This window comes from Callospermophilus lateralis, unplaced genomic scaffold (assembly GCF_048772815.1).
Source record: "Callospermophilus lateralis isolate mCalLat2 unplaced genomic scaffold, mCalLat2.hap1 Scaffold_66, whole genome shotgun sequence".
NCBI lineage: Eukaryota > Metazoa > Chordata > Mammalia > Rodentia > Sciuridae > Callospermophilus > Callospermophilus lateralis.
This window is the reverse complement of record NW_027514882.1, coordinates 4,083,525-4,096,766: the sequence shown is the minus strand read 5'-3', so window position 1 is coordinate 4,096,766 and position 13,242 is coordinate 4,083,525. Positions and strand designations below refer to the sequence as shown.

General features: G+C 60.2%; 1 protein-coding gene across 1 annotated transcript; it reads right to left on the bottom strand.

Moving 5' to 3' along the window:
* Positions 1 to 2,562: 2,562 nt before the first annotated feature.
* On the bottom strand, positions 2,563 to 13,155 carry LOC143388213 (uncharacterized protein C1orf159-like). The gene is made up of 6 exons (XM_077108399.1): positions 13,124 to 13,155; positions 11,939 to 11,993; positions 11,707 to 11,836; positions 10,978 to 11,003; positions 10,854 to 10,884; positions 2,563 to 2,913 (listed from the first exon to the last, which is right to left on the bottom strand). Exons 1-6 carry the CDS (start codon positions 13,153 to 13,155, stop codon positions 2,756 to 2,758), a joined length of 432 nt encoding a protein of 143 aa, XP_076964514.1. The 3' UTR covers positions 2,563 to 2,755.
* Between the last annotated feature and the right edge of the window lie 87 nt (positions 13,156 to 13,242).

Below are 13,242 nucleotides of genomic sequence, written 5' to 3'. Positions count from 1 at the left end.
CTCCTCTGCTTGCCAGCTGCCCTGAACGCCGTTGTCCCTAGGGCTGGACGAACCAGCTGGTGCGGCAGCAGCGCTTGCAGAAGGTGCAAACCGAGCGCAGTGCCAGTGCGCTACATCTGAGGCGAGCAGCTGCGCTTGCGCGAGCAGGTGGGGGCGGGGCGGGACTGCGTGGGCCCCAGCGGAGCGCGAGTCCTAGCGGAGGACTGGAAGCTCTGCCGCAGTCCCCGACCTGCGCAGTCCCGGTAGCCCGCGGCGTGAGTTGGCTGACGGTCGGGGTGCAGGCGAATCCCACCCGTTTTGGGTGGGATCTCCTGGGAGCCAGCTGACCTGCTTCTCCGCCCACAGAGCCTGGGGGCCGAGGGGCCTCTGCCACCCTCCACCCGCGCTGTCCTGTCTGTGCCCTGGGGTAGGGCTGGAGCCCTTAGAAGCTGTTGGCTCCTCAGAGGGCGGCTTCAGGGCCTGAGGTGTTCAGGTGTGGAGTGGCGGGGGCCTGGAGTCCACCTCTGAGACTTGCGTGCCAGACCTGGACCCGACTGGTAGGAGAACAGTCTTGAGATCCAGTGTCCTTGCCTTGTGAGGACTGCAGAGCTGACAGTGACCACATGTGAACCTGAATGTGCCTCAAGTCCAGCCACTCCATGTTGGCCTGTGTGTGAAGTGAGCAACAGGGACAGTCCGTGCCTGACATGACTGCAGCCATCGGTATTAGTATCCTGCTGACCTGTGTGCCCTGCCCATCTCAGGGCAGCAGGCCTGGCCTCCTCACCACCATGCCTGTGCAATAAGGCCTGTGGAATGAGAGCCTGTAGAGATGCTCATGTGACCGTGTGTGCAGACTCACATGCCTGGCCCTGCTGGTGGTGAGGTGACTCCACATATGCATGACTGTGTGTGACAGGGTGTGACACCCCTGCCTGTGTCCATGGAGGCACCCTTCCTTCTCACAGCTACCTGTGGCATCAGGGCGTCTCTAGTAAAGCTGGTTTTAGTTCTGTTTTTAGGCTGACCCCTGGCCCCCCTAATCCTGGGCCAGGGGTGTATGTGGTCCCTAGGACTGGACCCAGATTCTACAGGGACTCTCTCTGCTCTCTCTCTCTGCCTCGTCAGAGGCCCTGCTGGTAGGAGCAGGAAGTATCTGGGCCTCGGGGCAGGTCTGGGCCTTCCTGGTCTCACTTACCTTGTGGTACAGGATTCCTGGGGCCATGGCAGAACCTGGGTGGGGTAGGGTGGGCAGGAGGCCCAGCCCACAAAGCTGCATGCACTTGCTCGGCAGGTGGGCTAGCTCAGGAGGGCTGAGGTCTCCCAGAGGGACCCAAGGTCTAGATCATCAGGCCACCACTGCTTGTCACCACCTCTGCTTCAGGGACCCTTGGGCCTTGGTTTCCACAGGGGTCTTGGGTCCCGTGGTTCCCTAAACAGCTCTCCTGGTGGGGCTGGGGGTTCACAACTTCCTGGGGGTAGGCAGGGATGGCCATGGTGGGAGATGGGGAAGAGAAGCCCCCTTAGAGCCACTGGGTGCTGGGCCAGGCTGAGGCTCCAACCTGCTGGGGTGCCCTGGGACTTTCCCTGTTTCCCTAGGGGAACCTCATGGTACTGGAGCTGGGCCCCTAGTCCTTGGTCCCACCCATGATCCAATGGGGAACCTGGACAGAGGCTAGGCTGGGTGGAACAGGGGGCTTTCTGGAGGGGTGGGGACTGAGTGGCGGCAGGGACACAGAGTGAGAACATTTTACCAAACATGGATATAAAATATTTTATTTTAAAATGTACTATTTGCAAGCATAGAAGGGCATCTGGGCAGTTTCTGCAGTGGCCTGGGCAGAGGGCCTGCCCTGCCTCTGCTCTATGATCCCTCCAACAGAAGGGGCCAGCCCTGCCTAGAGAGAGCCCTGGGAAGGCCCTGGTGAAATGGCCTCAAAGACAGTAAGCCGTCCATGCATTGCAGTGTGTGGAGGAGGACAGGGGTCTGGCCAGCACCTCCTGGGTCCCTTCCACCACTGTGTGACAGGGGAAGGGATAGCTTCTAGGGCCTGTAGGAGCTAATCATTCTTAGAGATTTTGGGCACCCTTTGTCCATCTCATGAGGACCCTCAGTGGGGCCCTAGGGGATAAATTTCCAGTAGCTGCTGTGCTCCTGACCCCAGCAGGTCAGAGGCCTGGCCATAGGCTGGTGACCCTAGTTGCTAGCCAGGGGCTCAAGGGAGAAGGCAGCGGCAGCAGTGCTGGAGGTGGTAGGTGGCCGGGGGAGGCAGCGCAGGTTCCCAGTCTTGAGTGCGCACTGCACGGGCCAGAGCACCATGCAGAACAGCACCAGCAGCAGGACAGAGACCAATGCCAACGCCGCCAGTCCCTGCAGCGTGCCCAGCAGCGGGCCAGGCGGCTCCGGCGAGGGGCCAGGTCTGGGACAGGCGCAGGTGGGGTAGGTTCAGCAGGCTTGTTCAGGCCCACATCCACACACACAAAGCTGGGTGCCTCACGGCCAGGTGTGGCAGGCAGTGGGCGGCAGCACAGCTTGGTGCCCTCTAGCCACACTGGCTCCTCTCATTGCAGGTGTGCGGGCATCTTGGCCTGCAGCTGGCAGCTGGTACGCAGTGCAGGGGCCCCAGCAGCTGGCATAGCTGTGGGCTTCCGGCAGAATGGGCAAGGCACAGCCTCACTGCCGGAGCCTGTGGGTTGGGCGGCCGCTAGCTGGGCCAGGCACTCCAGGCAGAAGACATGGGTGCAGGACAGTTCCTTTGGTGTCTCGAAGATGTTGTCATAACCTGAGAAGCAGATGGAGCACTCCAGTGGGGAGGCCACCTTCTCTGAACCAGGGGTGCCGGGTGACCTGGGTGTCGAGACTGTGGGGCTGCTCCGGCAGTGGGGTGGTACTACCGTGTGCCATACCTGCTGGCCTGTTGACATGGTGCTGGGCTGCGGAACAGAGGCTGCTGTGAGTGTCTCCTGCCCATCCTATGAGGTCAGTCTTGTCCAGCATCAGCCCCCAGATTCCAGGGAACACACTGTCCACTTGGGGGTACCTCTGAAGTTTCTGTGTCCCTGGAGCTCCTTCACCCAAGCTATCACCTACCCTCCCCTACTTGTCCCAGGGCTGGGTGTCCAGTGGGCCCCAGGCCTAGATGGCCCAGAGGGTGCTGGGGTGCATCTCATGGCTCAGTGGACACCTTCTGCCCCTGCCTCTACTTCTGATGGCAGTGGTCTGTGATGGCTCCTGCAACATCCCATCTTTTGGGGTACAGGCCCTGTGGGAAAGGCAGCTTGAGGGTGGGCAGCTCAACCAGGTTGACTCAACCCGGAGCCTGCAGGATGGGGGCCCTGGGCTTGTGGGCTGCCTCTGGGCGGCTGAAGTGATGTGAAACTACATGCAGTGGGCGCCTGGGCTGGTCGGCACGTGCTGGAGTTGTAAGTGGCCAAGTAGAGTGGGGGGTCTCTGAGTCTGAGGGCAGCGGAGCCCTGTAATGGTGGGAGACTGGGAAGGCCTGAGTGAAATCCCAAGGGAGGGCTTTCCCAGCTGCACCCTGGACACTTTGGGGCCCACTTGTCTGGCTGGTGACCAGGGTCTTGTGCCAATGACCCCCCGGCTAGGGTGAAGCAGGCTTCAGCCATCCACTCTGTGCCCTTGAATGTCAGGTCATGGCTGCCCTTTGAAGAGGAAGCAGGATGTTGAAGGGTCCAGGGCCTTCTCTTCCATGGCCATTTCTACTTCCCTGATGGGCTCAGAAGACCCCGCTGACCAGACACCTGCCCTGCCCTGCCTGCTGCCCCTCCCCAGCCACAGGGTCCTGCCTAGAGGACAGGCAAGTGACAATGCCTTTCATCTCAAAGGTTCTGGTCCCAGGACCCATGGAGCCCTGGAGGCCTCACTAGAGGTGGCCCCTTGCCTTCCTGGCCCTGATGTAGGCTTACTGGCCAGTCCTGGGGGCAGGTGGATGGTGCAGGTATTGCTAATTGTCACTGTGATCCTGTGAGTCTCCTGACATCACCGTGATGTCACGAGGGCCCCAGGCTCCTGGCATGTGAAGTCACCACATCTCAGGGACAGCTGTGGCCCTGGAGAGCCTGGGAGGACCTCGGGACGCCCTCCCCCACCTTTCTCCCACAGAATCTGCTCCTTGGCACCAGGCCCCACCCTCACAGAGGTGCCTATTCAGGTGAAGGGTGAGGACAGGCTGAGCAGCCTTACCTGGCAGCGGGGGGTCAGCAGCTCCTGGGCATGATCCTCTCCACCGACCACAGAAGGGTGCTGAGCCTCTGGGCTCCCCAGCTCCAATACTGTTTGCTCCCTCTCCTCCAGTCCTGGCTTGGCCTCGGCTCCACCTGGCAGGTGTCTCTCCTGGGCCCAGTGGCCAGCAGCTGTCCTGAGGTACTGGCAAGTGTAACTGGGCTGTCAGGAGTAGAGGATGCGTGTGCTTGTCCTGGTGTGGGCCGTCTGGGACAGGTGTGAGTTCTCAAGGCATGAGCTGTGGGCAGGTGCCTTTATACCTCCAAGGTGGCTGGGGGTGTGGCTTGGGCTTCAGGATTGGCTGGCCATCCTCTTTACCTAGCAGGACAGGCATGGCCGCATGGGGATCAGCAGTTCTGGGTCTGGGGTCAGCCCAGGCCTCTGCAGCATGGAGGTCTGTCCACTCTGTTCTAGTTCCGGCTGCCCATGGCTCCTGAGTGGGCCCAAAGCAGGGGAACCCACAAACACCTCACAGTTATAGCCCAGCTTGTCACCTGCACTGCTACCTGCCTCCCCAGAAGCTCCACCCCCTCCCACCCATCCACCTGTGACTATCCTTCTCACGCATGGCACTCTTCTGCTTCTGCCCAGGGTCCCACTCCAGCCCAGCCTCCCTCTGTTGGGGTCCAGGAAGTGAGGTGAGAAGTCAAGGCTAGGCAGGGCCTGAGCAGCAACTTTGAGGATAAAATCAGAGCGAGGACATTTGTGATCTGGGTGGTCACAACAGCTTGTGGGCAAGAAGCCTCCCCCCTCCGGCACCGTGTTCTGTGGGGCAGGGACCAGGGGCTGAGGGAGACCCAGGTCCAGCAGAGGATCGCAGAAGCTTTTCTGGCTTTGGCCAGTCAGCATGGGGCTCTAGTCAACCACGGGGCAAAGGCCCGGGCTAGTGTCAGTGTTCACCCAGGGCTGAGGCTAGAGTGGAGGGAGGGTGAGGGGACTGCACCAAAGCCCGATGGGCCAAGCAGTAGCCAGTGGCACAGACCACCCCCTCGCCAGCTCACCTGAGCGTCCATTGTGAGTGGAGGAGTACTGCCCACTCCACTCCAGATGACCAACCTGGATCCCTCCAATGGATGTGGCCCTCCCCACCCTTTCTGTCACGGTCAGGCTCTCCTCCCACGTCCTGAGCTTTCCCTCCTTCTGCCTAGCACAGTGGTCGATTCACCAGTGATGCTGAACTGGGATGGGGCCTACTGCTAGCAAGAACCCAGGTTCTGAGGTTGGAGCCCACACACAGGCCTGTGGAAAGGGCACCCTGTGAGAGGGGCCATGCTAGGGTAAGGGATGCCCCTGCTCCTCAGGGGCCCGCCCACCTGCAGGCACCACTGACCACCTCAGTGGACTGGGCATCAGAAGCCCCTGTGGTGTTGCTCCCCAAAATCCTGGTGCTCAAGGACAAGACTCCCAGGGCCTGAGGGAGAGCTGGGGGGTGACGCCTTACCAGAGGGGAACCTGACCTCAGCGTCCCCATCTGCTCCTGGAGTGCAGAGAGATCTCAGGGCCAGGAAAGGAGGGGGCCCAGATAGGAAGCAGGGGAACAGAGAGCATCTGGGGCCCAGGGAGGGGGTGGGGCCCAGAAGGAGGTAGTGACTAGAGAGGGACTGGCTCCCTGAGCAGGGTCGGGGGCTCCTGGGGTGCTGTGATCAGCCCCTGGAGCCAGTTGTGCGAGCCCAGTGACTCAGCATCACAAGCCCTCCAGGAAGTAGACTCCTGGCTGCCCTGAAACCTCCTCCCCAGGCTCCTGTGAATATTGCCACTGTGAGGTCACCGGGCTCCTCAGGGGACAGTCAGTACCCAGAGGCGAGTGTGACATAGAGGCCCAAGGAATGTACCAGGCCTTGCTGCAGAGGTGGGGCCAGAATCCCTGCCTTCCCCCACCTGGGCCTGGGGGAGTCCCACCCAGCAGTGAGGGGACTTGGCAGGCTGTGTCCAGGGCAGTGGATGGGGCACACCTGTTACCACGTCATGAGTAGGCAAGCGAGTGAATGGGGTGTGTGCACCAGCACCCTAACAATGGCCGAGTGAGCATTGTGCATGCATGAAGTGTATGGGTGCGTGTGCGCACACAGGGTCTGCCTCACTCTCTCCTGTCTCCTCTCCCCATACCCCTCACCCTGGGGGCTCCCTGGGCCAGGCCCTCACTCATCCCTCCCCACCTAATGTGGGTGGCAGATAGAGGAGCTGTCCTTGTGCAGGTGAGTCCAGGAGAGCATGGCCTTGAAGGAGCACCCTGAAGCCCATGGTTCACGGCTCTCCCACTTCCAGGGCCATGGGTGAAGCTGGTCTCCCATTTCTGACAATGCTGTACTTGGGGCCAGAGTGGAGAGGCACTCCAAGCCAGGGTGTGCCTGGTGCTGGTCATTCTGCTGACTGCCTACCCTCCCCGAGTTGCTGCACCTGAGGCTGTCTGCATGTCACAGTGGCTCTGCTGGCTCCAGGCTGGGATGCTTTCACGCAGGCCCAGGTATGGATGGAGGCAGAAGCTGGAAGGGGAAGGTAGGCTCTGGGGTGGAAGGCACACTTGGGTCTGCCCTTTGCCCCACCTTCTGGGGCTGGCAACAGGCCTGGTCCCCAACCTCTGGAAAGGAGGCAGCCTGGACAGCATTGTCACTTTTGTACTCAGCAGTGAAACTGCAGTCCCCAAAGATCTCTTGATAGCCCCTGCTCAGAACCCCCATCTGCTGAGCCTGACTGATACACACCCCACTGAGGCTCAGAGCCCAGGCAGCCCCCAGACCCAGGCCCCATCTAACTGTGCACCCACCACCCGACATCACTCTCAGGTCCACCTGAGTCCTTGCTCAGCTGATCCTTCCCTGGTCAGCTTGGGCACCTCCCCCAGTGCTGCCCAGGGAATACTGAACGAGCAGGTAAGGGAACGAAGGGTGGGGGGCTGGACTCTAGGGAAGAATGTGCAGGGGGCTGTAGTGACCTCTGTTTCCAATTTTGGCCATGGGTGGAGGCGAGGGAGAGGTCCCAGGTCAGCATGAGTGAGAAGGGCCTGGGCAGGGGTTGCTCAGGATGACCAGAGAGGGAGGGGGCCTTCCCTGTCTGCCACACAATGCCCCTTCCTACCTGCCATCAGAAATCATGTTGGTGGGGCTGGGGTTGTGCCTCAGTGCCTGGCACCAGGTTTTACCCACAGTACCACATAAAAATAAATTAAATAATAAAGGTATTGTGTCCATCTACAACTAAAAAATATTTTAAAAAATCACGTTGGGGTCCCTCAGTCTGGCCAAAGCACCTGTCCTGCTGCAGGTACCTCAGGATGGCATGGCCCTGGGGAGGTCCCGGGTGCAAAGAGGCACACTGGGTCAGAATCCCTCCTGTGGCTCTCGCTGCTCCTCATGTTCTGTCTCCAGGGTGAGGTCCTTTGTTCCCAGAACAAGGTGAAGTGGGGTAGGCCTACTGGGGGCCTTGTTCCCAAGCACTTCTCAGGTAGACAGACCTCAGGCTGGGCTTTCTGAGGCTGGATGGCAGCAGGTATCTGAAGACACAACCCCCAGTCCATATTCTGGGCAGAGGGGCTGGGGCAGGGCCAGGACTCTGGGCATTCCAAGTGGAAGGCACACTTGGGTCTGCCCTCCTTCTGGACAGACTCTCAGTGCCCAGGGGAGGGCCAGTAACTGCCTCGCTCCAGCTTGCCCTCTTTGGCCAGTTCTGATGCCCATCAGCAAATGCCTCCATGCCCACCAGCCTCCCAAAGCACTGTCCACCTGTGGGCTTGAGGAGGGACTGCTGCCCTGGGCTCAAGTGGCCAGGACACGGGGGTTTCCCCAAGGGCAAGTCAAGCCCATAGACTGCTATTTGTAGCCTCATACTGAGGGTTTATAGGGTGTGAATGAGGCCTGGCAATCCCTGCCAGGTCTCCATGGCCCTGTCTGCATGCCCCTGCCAGGCCTGGCTCTTCTCCACAACAGCCCAGAAGAGATGCCCACATCTTCCCATCTTGGGTCCCAAGGACCCTCGGGTGGCCCTCTCCAACAAGGGGATTTGGAGCAAGCTGTCTTTTGGGGGACACCCTGAGAGCTGAAGGGGTGAATTCAGGGGTGGGCCCTTGGCAGGAGCCAGGCAGTCCCTGACTTGAGGCCCCCGTCTAGGAACTAGGTAGTAGCACTCCTGGATCCTGCTGTCTCCCTGTCCCCTGCATATGGCAGTGGGGTGGGTGGTACTGGCCTGGAAGGGGGTGGCAGTCACACATATTTAAAAGAACAGATGACCCTGAGGGCCCTGAGAAGGCAGGGAAGGAGAAGCTCTGAATAGTTTACTCGACTTGACTTCAGATCGGCACCCCACCCTGTTGCTGGGCCAGTGGCTGGCCAGCCTCAAAGATCAAGTCCACCACTCGCGGATGAGGAGCTGCACACAGAATCACAGTGCCAAGAGCACAGCCACGTCCCCAAGAAGTGGGCCAGGCTCGATGGAGATGAGGCAGGACACCTGAGGACAGTGACAGACCACTAAGTGCTGAGACCAGCACGTAGGAGGTGGCCACCATCGAGCCTCCTCTACAGGAAGCCTTGGCTGATGGCTCCAGCCAAGCTAGCCATGTGCAGGCCATGTCTGGTGGCCTGGGATGGCTGGGACAGGACCACTGGGCAAGGGCCGCTGGCCAGCATGCCTTCCACGGGCCCAGAAAACCTGGGGATTCAGATGTGGAAGACCCATGTGTGGGCACTTCACTGTGGGTGCCCAGCCTGGGTGCCTGCTGGCCAGTGTGACCTGCCTGGGGTGCAAGGCCTGGGATGGGACAGCAGTGCCTCAGGGAACTCAGTTCTGTAGCTCCCAAGGGTGTGGCTGTGGCCTCCCAGCCACCACGGGAGCCAGACGACCTGGAGGCCTCAGTCTCAGGCAGCTGGTTCATAGCTCTGTCCTGCCTGCCGGCCAGGCCCCAGCTTCACTCCTCTCAGAGGGTCTGTGGGGGCCACTGGGCTGGGTGGTGCTGGAGGGGTCCTGCTACCCTGGTTTCTCCAGGTGCAAAGCAGCCTAGTGACCCCTGCCGTCTCCAACAGTTCTGGCTGTGGGTCTGGCTGTGGCCTGAGCCCCCAGTCTCACATCGGCCTGCTCCTGTTGGTCAAACCAAGCAGTGTGGGTGGAGCAAAAGGACTTTCAAGAACCCGTGGGTGGGTTCCCATTCAGCCTGTCACTCGCTGGGAGCCAGGTCTGGCCTGTCCCAAGCCCCAGGTGACAAGGCCCTTTGTGGGGGGTTCACTGAGGGGTCCTCCAGCCTCCAAGCCGCAGGTAGTGCAGTCTGATCGGCTTCCAGGTCAGACGTTGCTGACTCGGGCCTCTGCTGTGGAGAAGGCAGAAGGGTTCGAGGCCCAGTCCAGGGGCCGCTCGCACCTGACATATCTTGGTTTTCGCACTGAAGGGGGTAAGAGATGAGCTGTGTCAGAGCCAGGGACAGAGGCTCAAGGATGGCAGAGGATGTAGCTGGAGGTGTGGGGCACCACAGGGGCCTGTTGACTCTGACCAAGGAAGAGACCAGGCGCCCCTGCCCGTCAAGAGCCAGTTCCTCCTGCCAGATGCCCCCGGGAGCCTAGCCTGGCTGTTTCCCATTAAACCCTGGGACCCTGCACCCACACATCTGGGCCTGGATCAGGGCCCGGCTGTCCCTTAAGACTAAGGTGCAGGCATTATGCATTTCTAGGACCATGTCCTAAGCCCCAGAGCCTGCAAGTGTGACCTCATTTGGGAAAAAGGTCTGGGAAGATGTGATTTAGATCTCAGATGAGACCCTCCTGCCTCAAACAGGTGGCCCTAACTGCCATGACCAGTGCCCTCCTCAGGGGAGGCAGAAAGAAAAAAGACATGAGGGAGCAGAGACAGAGGGGATGCAGCCACAGCCCAGGGAGCTGAGCCTAGGAGCTGAGAAGGTACGAGGGTCCCACAGACCTGGGAGCCAGTGTCCCCCTCTCCCACTCCTTGGTCTCTAACGTCCAACCTGGAGAGCTGTCAGAGCTCCTGCTGTCTAAGCCACCTGGGGATACTCTGCCATGAGGCCCCAGCCACTTGGGGTCCCTGTGCTCTTGCAGATGCTGTGGATGAGGCTGCTTCAGACCTGAGCCAAGTGCTGCCTGGAACAGGGTAGGCTGGGCCTTAGTTAGGAACTGCTCTGCCCCAGAGGAGAGGAACACGCTGCCTGTCCCCACCAGACCTCTGCACAGTGGGAAGAGCTTGGCCTGGGGAGGGAGGCTGGGTGATTCTGCTCTGGGCTCACAGCTGTGACTGTGGTCAGGGACTTAGCTTCACAGTCTCCTCTTATAGTGGGTCACAACTGGGTGGGGGTGCCTGGTGGGGCAAGACCCAGGGGCTGACCTGCTCCCTGTACCCTTCAAGCAGAGATGGACTTGAGCAGGGCTGGAGGAAGTGAGGGGAAGGTCTGCCCTGTGTCGGGTTCTCCTCTCTCAGTCTCAATACCTGAAGAGGAAGGGACAGCACACAGCCATGTAGGCTGATGGGCACCAGGTGTGCCTGTCAAGCGCCTGTCCCTCCTTCATGTAGTGTCTCCTTGGGACCCAAGAGGTGGGCATGTGTGTCTAGGGGCTAACCTGTAGAGGTCCCTGGGTCTGGCATTTGGAAACCGGCCCAGAGACAAGAACCCCCAGGTGACACAACCTGCCTTTACCTGAGGACTGTGGTGGGGGGATCATTGCAGCCTTGAAAGGAGAGAGAGGCAGAGTGAGATCTTGGGTGCTCAGCATGGGACACGGAGCCCAGGACGCTCAGCCGGGAGGGTGCAGATTACTTACAATTTCGCCAGGCTGCAGGCCTGGGGCTACAGAAGAAAAGAGCACATCACCCTGGAGCCAAGCAGCTGCCTGCATCCAGTGAGGTCCACAGACAGGCAGAGGCTCTTCCCAGGATCCAGGCTGGATCTGGTACCACTTCCACACTCTGCCCAGCAGTGCCCTCAGCTGAGTCTCAGCTTGGCCACATTCATGGCCTTCACCTGGGGCAAGCCACTCAAGCATCCCAGGAAGAGCCACCTCCCAGAAACCTCCCTCCCACTTTCCCAGAGCATACAAGGCATGCTCCTCAGGTGGTTTCTCTGGCTCCAAGAACCCAGTATGGGGGACAGAGACCCCTCCATCCTCTGGGTTCCCAGAGGTGCTGCAGGTGAGGCAGTGGCCATCAGCCCCCAATTATGCATAAGGGCATGGGTGCCTCCACTGGGGTTCCCTGGGCCACCTGAGATGGCCACACCCAGGGTCTACTCTGCTCTAGGGATGGCCTGGAAGGCAGAAATGCTGGGTGGGCATTTCTGGGAGCTGACCCCAAGGCACCTAACTTGACTGGAGACCCCAAGACTCCTACCAGCATCAGAAGCCCAGTCTTGGACTCTCAGGACCTGAAGCTATAGTAGCCCCCAGAGGGCACCCAAATGTTGGTGTAACGTAGGCAGAGAGGGGTCCTGGCACTTACTCTGTCCCTTTGGGCACCATCTAGGCCCCTGAGTGGGAGAAGGAGGAGTGAAGTACCTTTGTCTCTCCTGTAGAAGACCCTGGGGAGCTTACTGGAGCACTTGAGGTAGAAGAACCCAGCCACAGAGAGGATGAGACCTGCGCTGACGAAGAACGTCCCCAGGAAGAGGGAAGCTGGTAGTGCAGTCTGATCGGCAGGCAAATCAGCCGCTCTAGTGGCCAGTCTCAACTGTGGCATGCCAGGGGCCCGGGGTCCATGCCCAACCCAGGCCACCATTCCTGAACACACCTGAGCCCTCACAGGGAGCAAGGGGCCAGCACACCTGGACATAGGCCCAGGCTTCCTGGGGAGAGGGAGGGGAAGGTGAAAGGGAAAGAAGCCTTCATTAATTCCATGCTCCAGAAGTTCAAACCCTAGGCTCCCCCTGAGACTGTGCAGGGTCAGAGCTCCAACCTGCAGCAGGTGCTTCTGCCGTACTCTACCTCTCAGGTGCTGGCAGCTGCTCCTTGCCCGTCTGAACCTGCTCAGTGTCAGGACAGGATGGCTCAGGGCCAAGGACTGTGAACAAACTGTGACCATGGGATGGAGGAGATGCTTTAGGTGCCTGGGGAAGCCACTTTTTCACCCTGAGGCACAAGTGCCCTTGCCAGGCCCATGGCCTTGCCATCCAACTAGCCCTGTGCTATAGGAGGCCATGAGGTGTCAGAGCTGGCCCTTCCCTATGGGCCACTGCTCTGTGCTGCTGGCTTCTGCAGTCCAGGCCAGTGCTGGGCCTGAGGCCACCTTGGAGCTCAAACATATTTTCTGGGGAGGGGAAGGCCAGGCTCAAATTCCTGGGAAGAGCTGAGCCTCAGAACAGAACTCTGAGCCTAAGATCTAGGACCCAGGTCCAGCCCAGGGCTGCTAGATGAGTGGCTGGGATGATGGTTCCCACAGCCTCTCAGGCACCTCAAGCAAAGGAGGCAACCTTGCTCTGGAGCTGGGCTATGGTGCCCCCCCCCCAGTGCTGGCCCCTCTCCCAGCTCCTGCCTTGTCCGGATCTTCCCTCTCACCTGGTCCCACCCGCCCCAGCCACTCCTAGCCACACTCCCACCCCTGGCCTGACCAGGCCCTCAACTCAAGTAGACTGCAGGCCAGGGAGAAGTGACTACCTAGAGACAGGGAACGCCCCGAGGACAGTGCTGTGGCAGGCATTTCTGGTGGCCCATATGCCTGCAGTCTTAGAAGCCTATGCCCTGGAAAAACCACTGCGATGGGCAGACTCCTGCTGGGGCCTGAGGTCACAGGGGCCATGGCAGCCATGGAATGAGGCAAGGACCAGACAGAAGGTGCGGCTGAGAAGGCTTCCACCAACAGCCCTTCTGAGACCATGGAGGATATGGCACCCCCCCACACCAGGGCACACCCAGTACCTGCCACACTCAGCCCACAGACCTCAGCCTCATGAGCCACTGGATTCTCAGAAATCCCTACTTCATGGTCAGGGTCCCTGTCACAGAGCGCATGGCTGGGTCTGAAGTCTGATCGTGACCTCCAAGGTACCCTACAGCCCATCAGCTCTCAGGGTCTGTGCTGCCATGGCTCTAAGGAGC

Excerpts from the sequence above, each read along its gene's own strand:
- LOC143388213 (XM_077108399.1), bottom strand. The coding sequence starts at position 13,155 with ATGCGCTCTGTGACAGGGACCCTGACCATGAA. Across the intron at positions 11,004-11,706 it reads CTTCTACAGGAGAGACAAAG|CCCCAGGCCTGCAGCCTGGC; the intron begins GTACTTCACTCC and ends TTTCTTCTGTAG. Across the intron at positions 10,885-10,977 it reads GCCTGCAGCCTGGCGAAATT|GCTGCAATGATCCCCCCACC; the intron begins GTAAGTAATCTG and ends TCTCCTTTCAAG.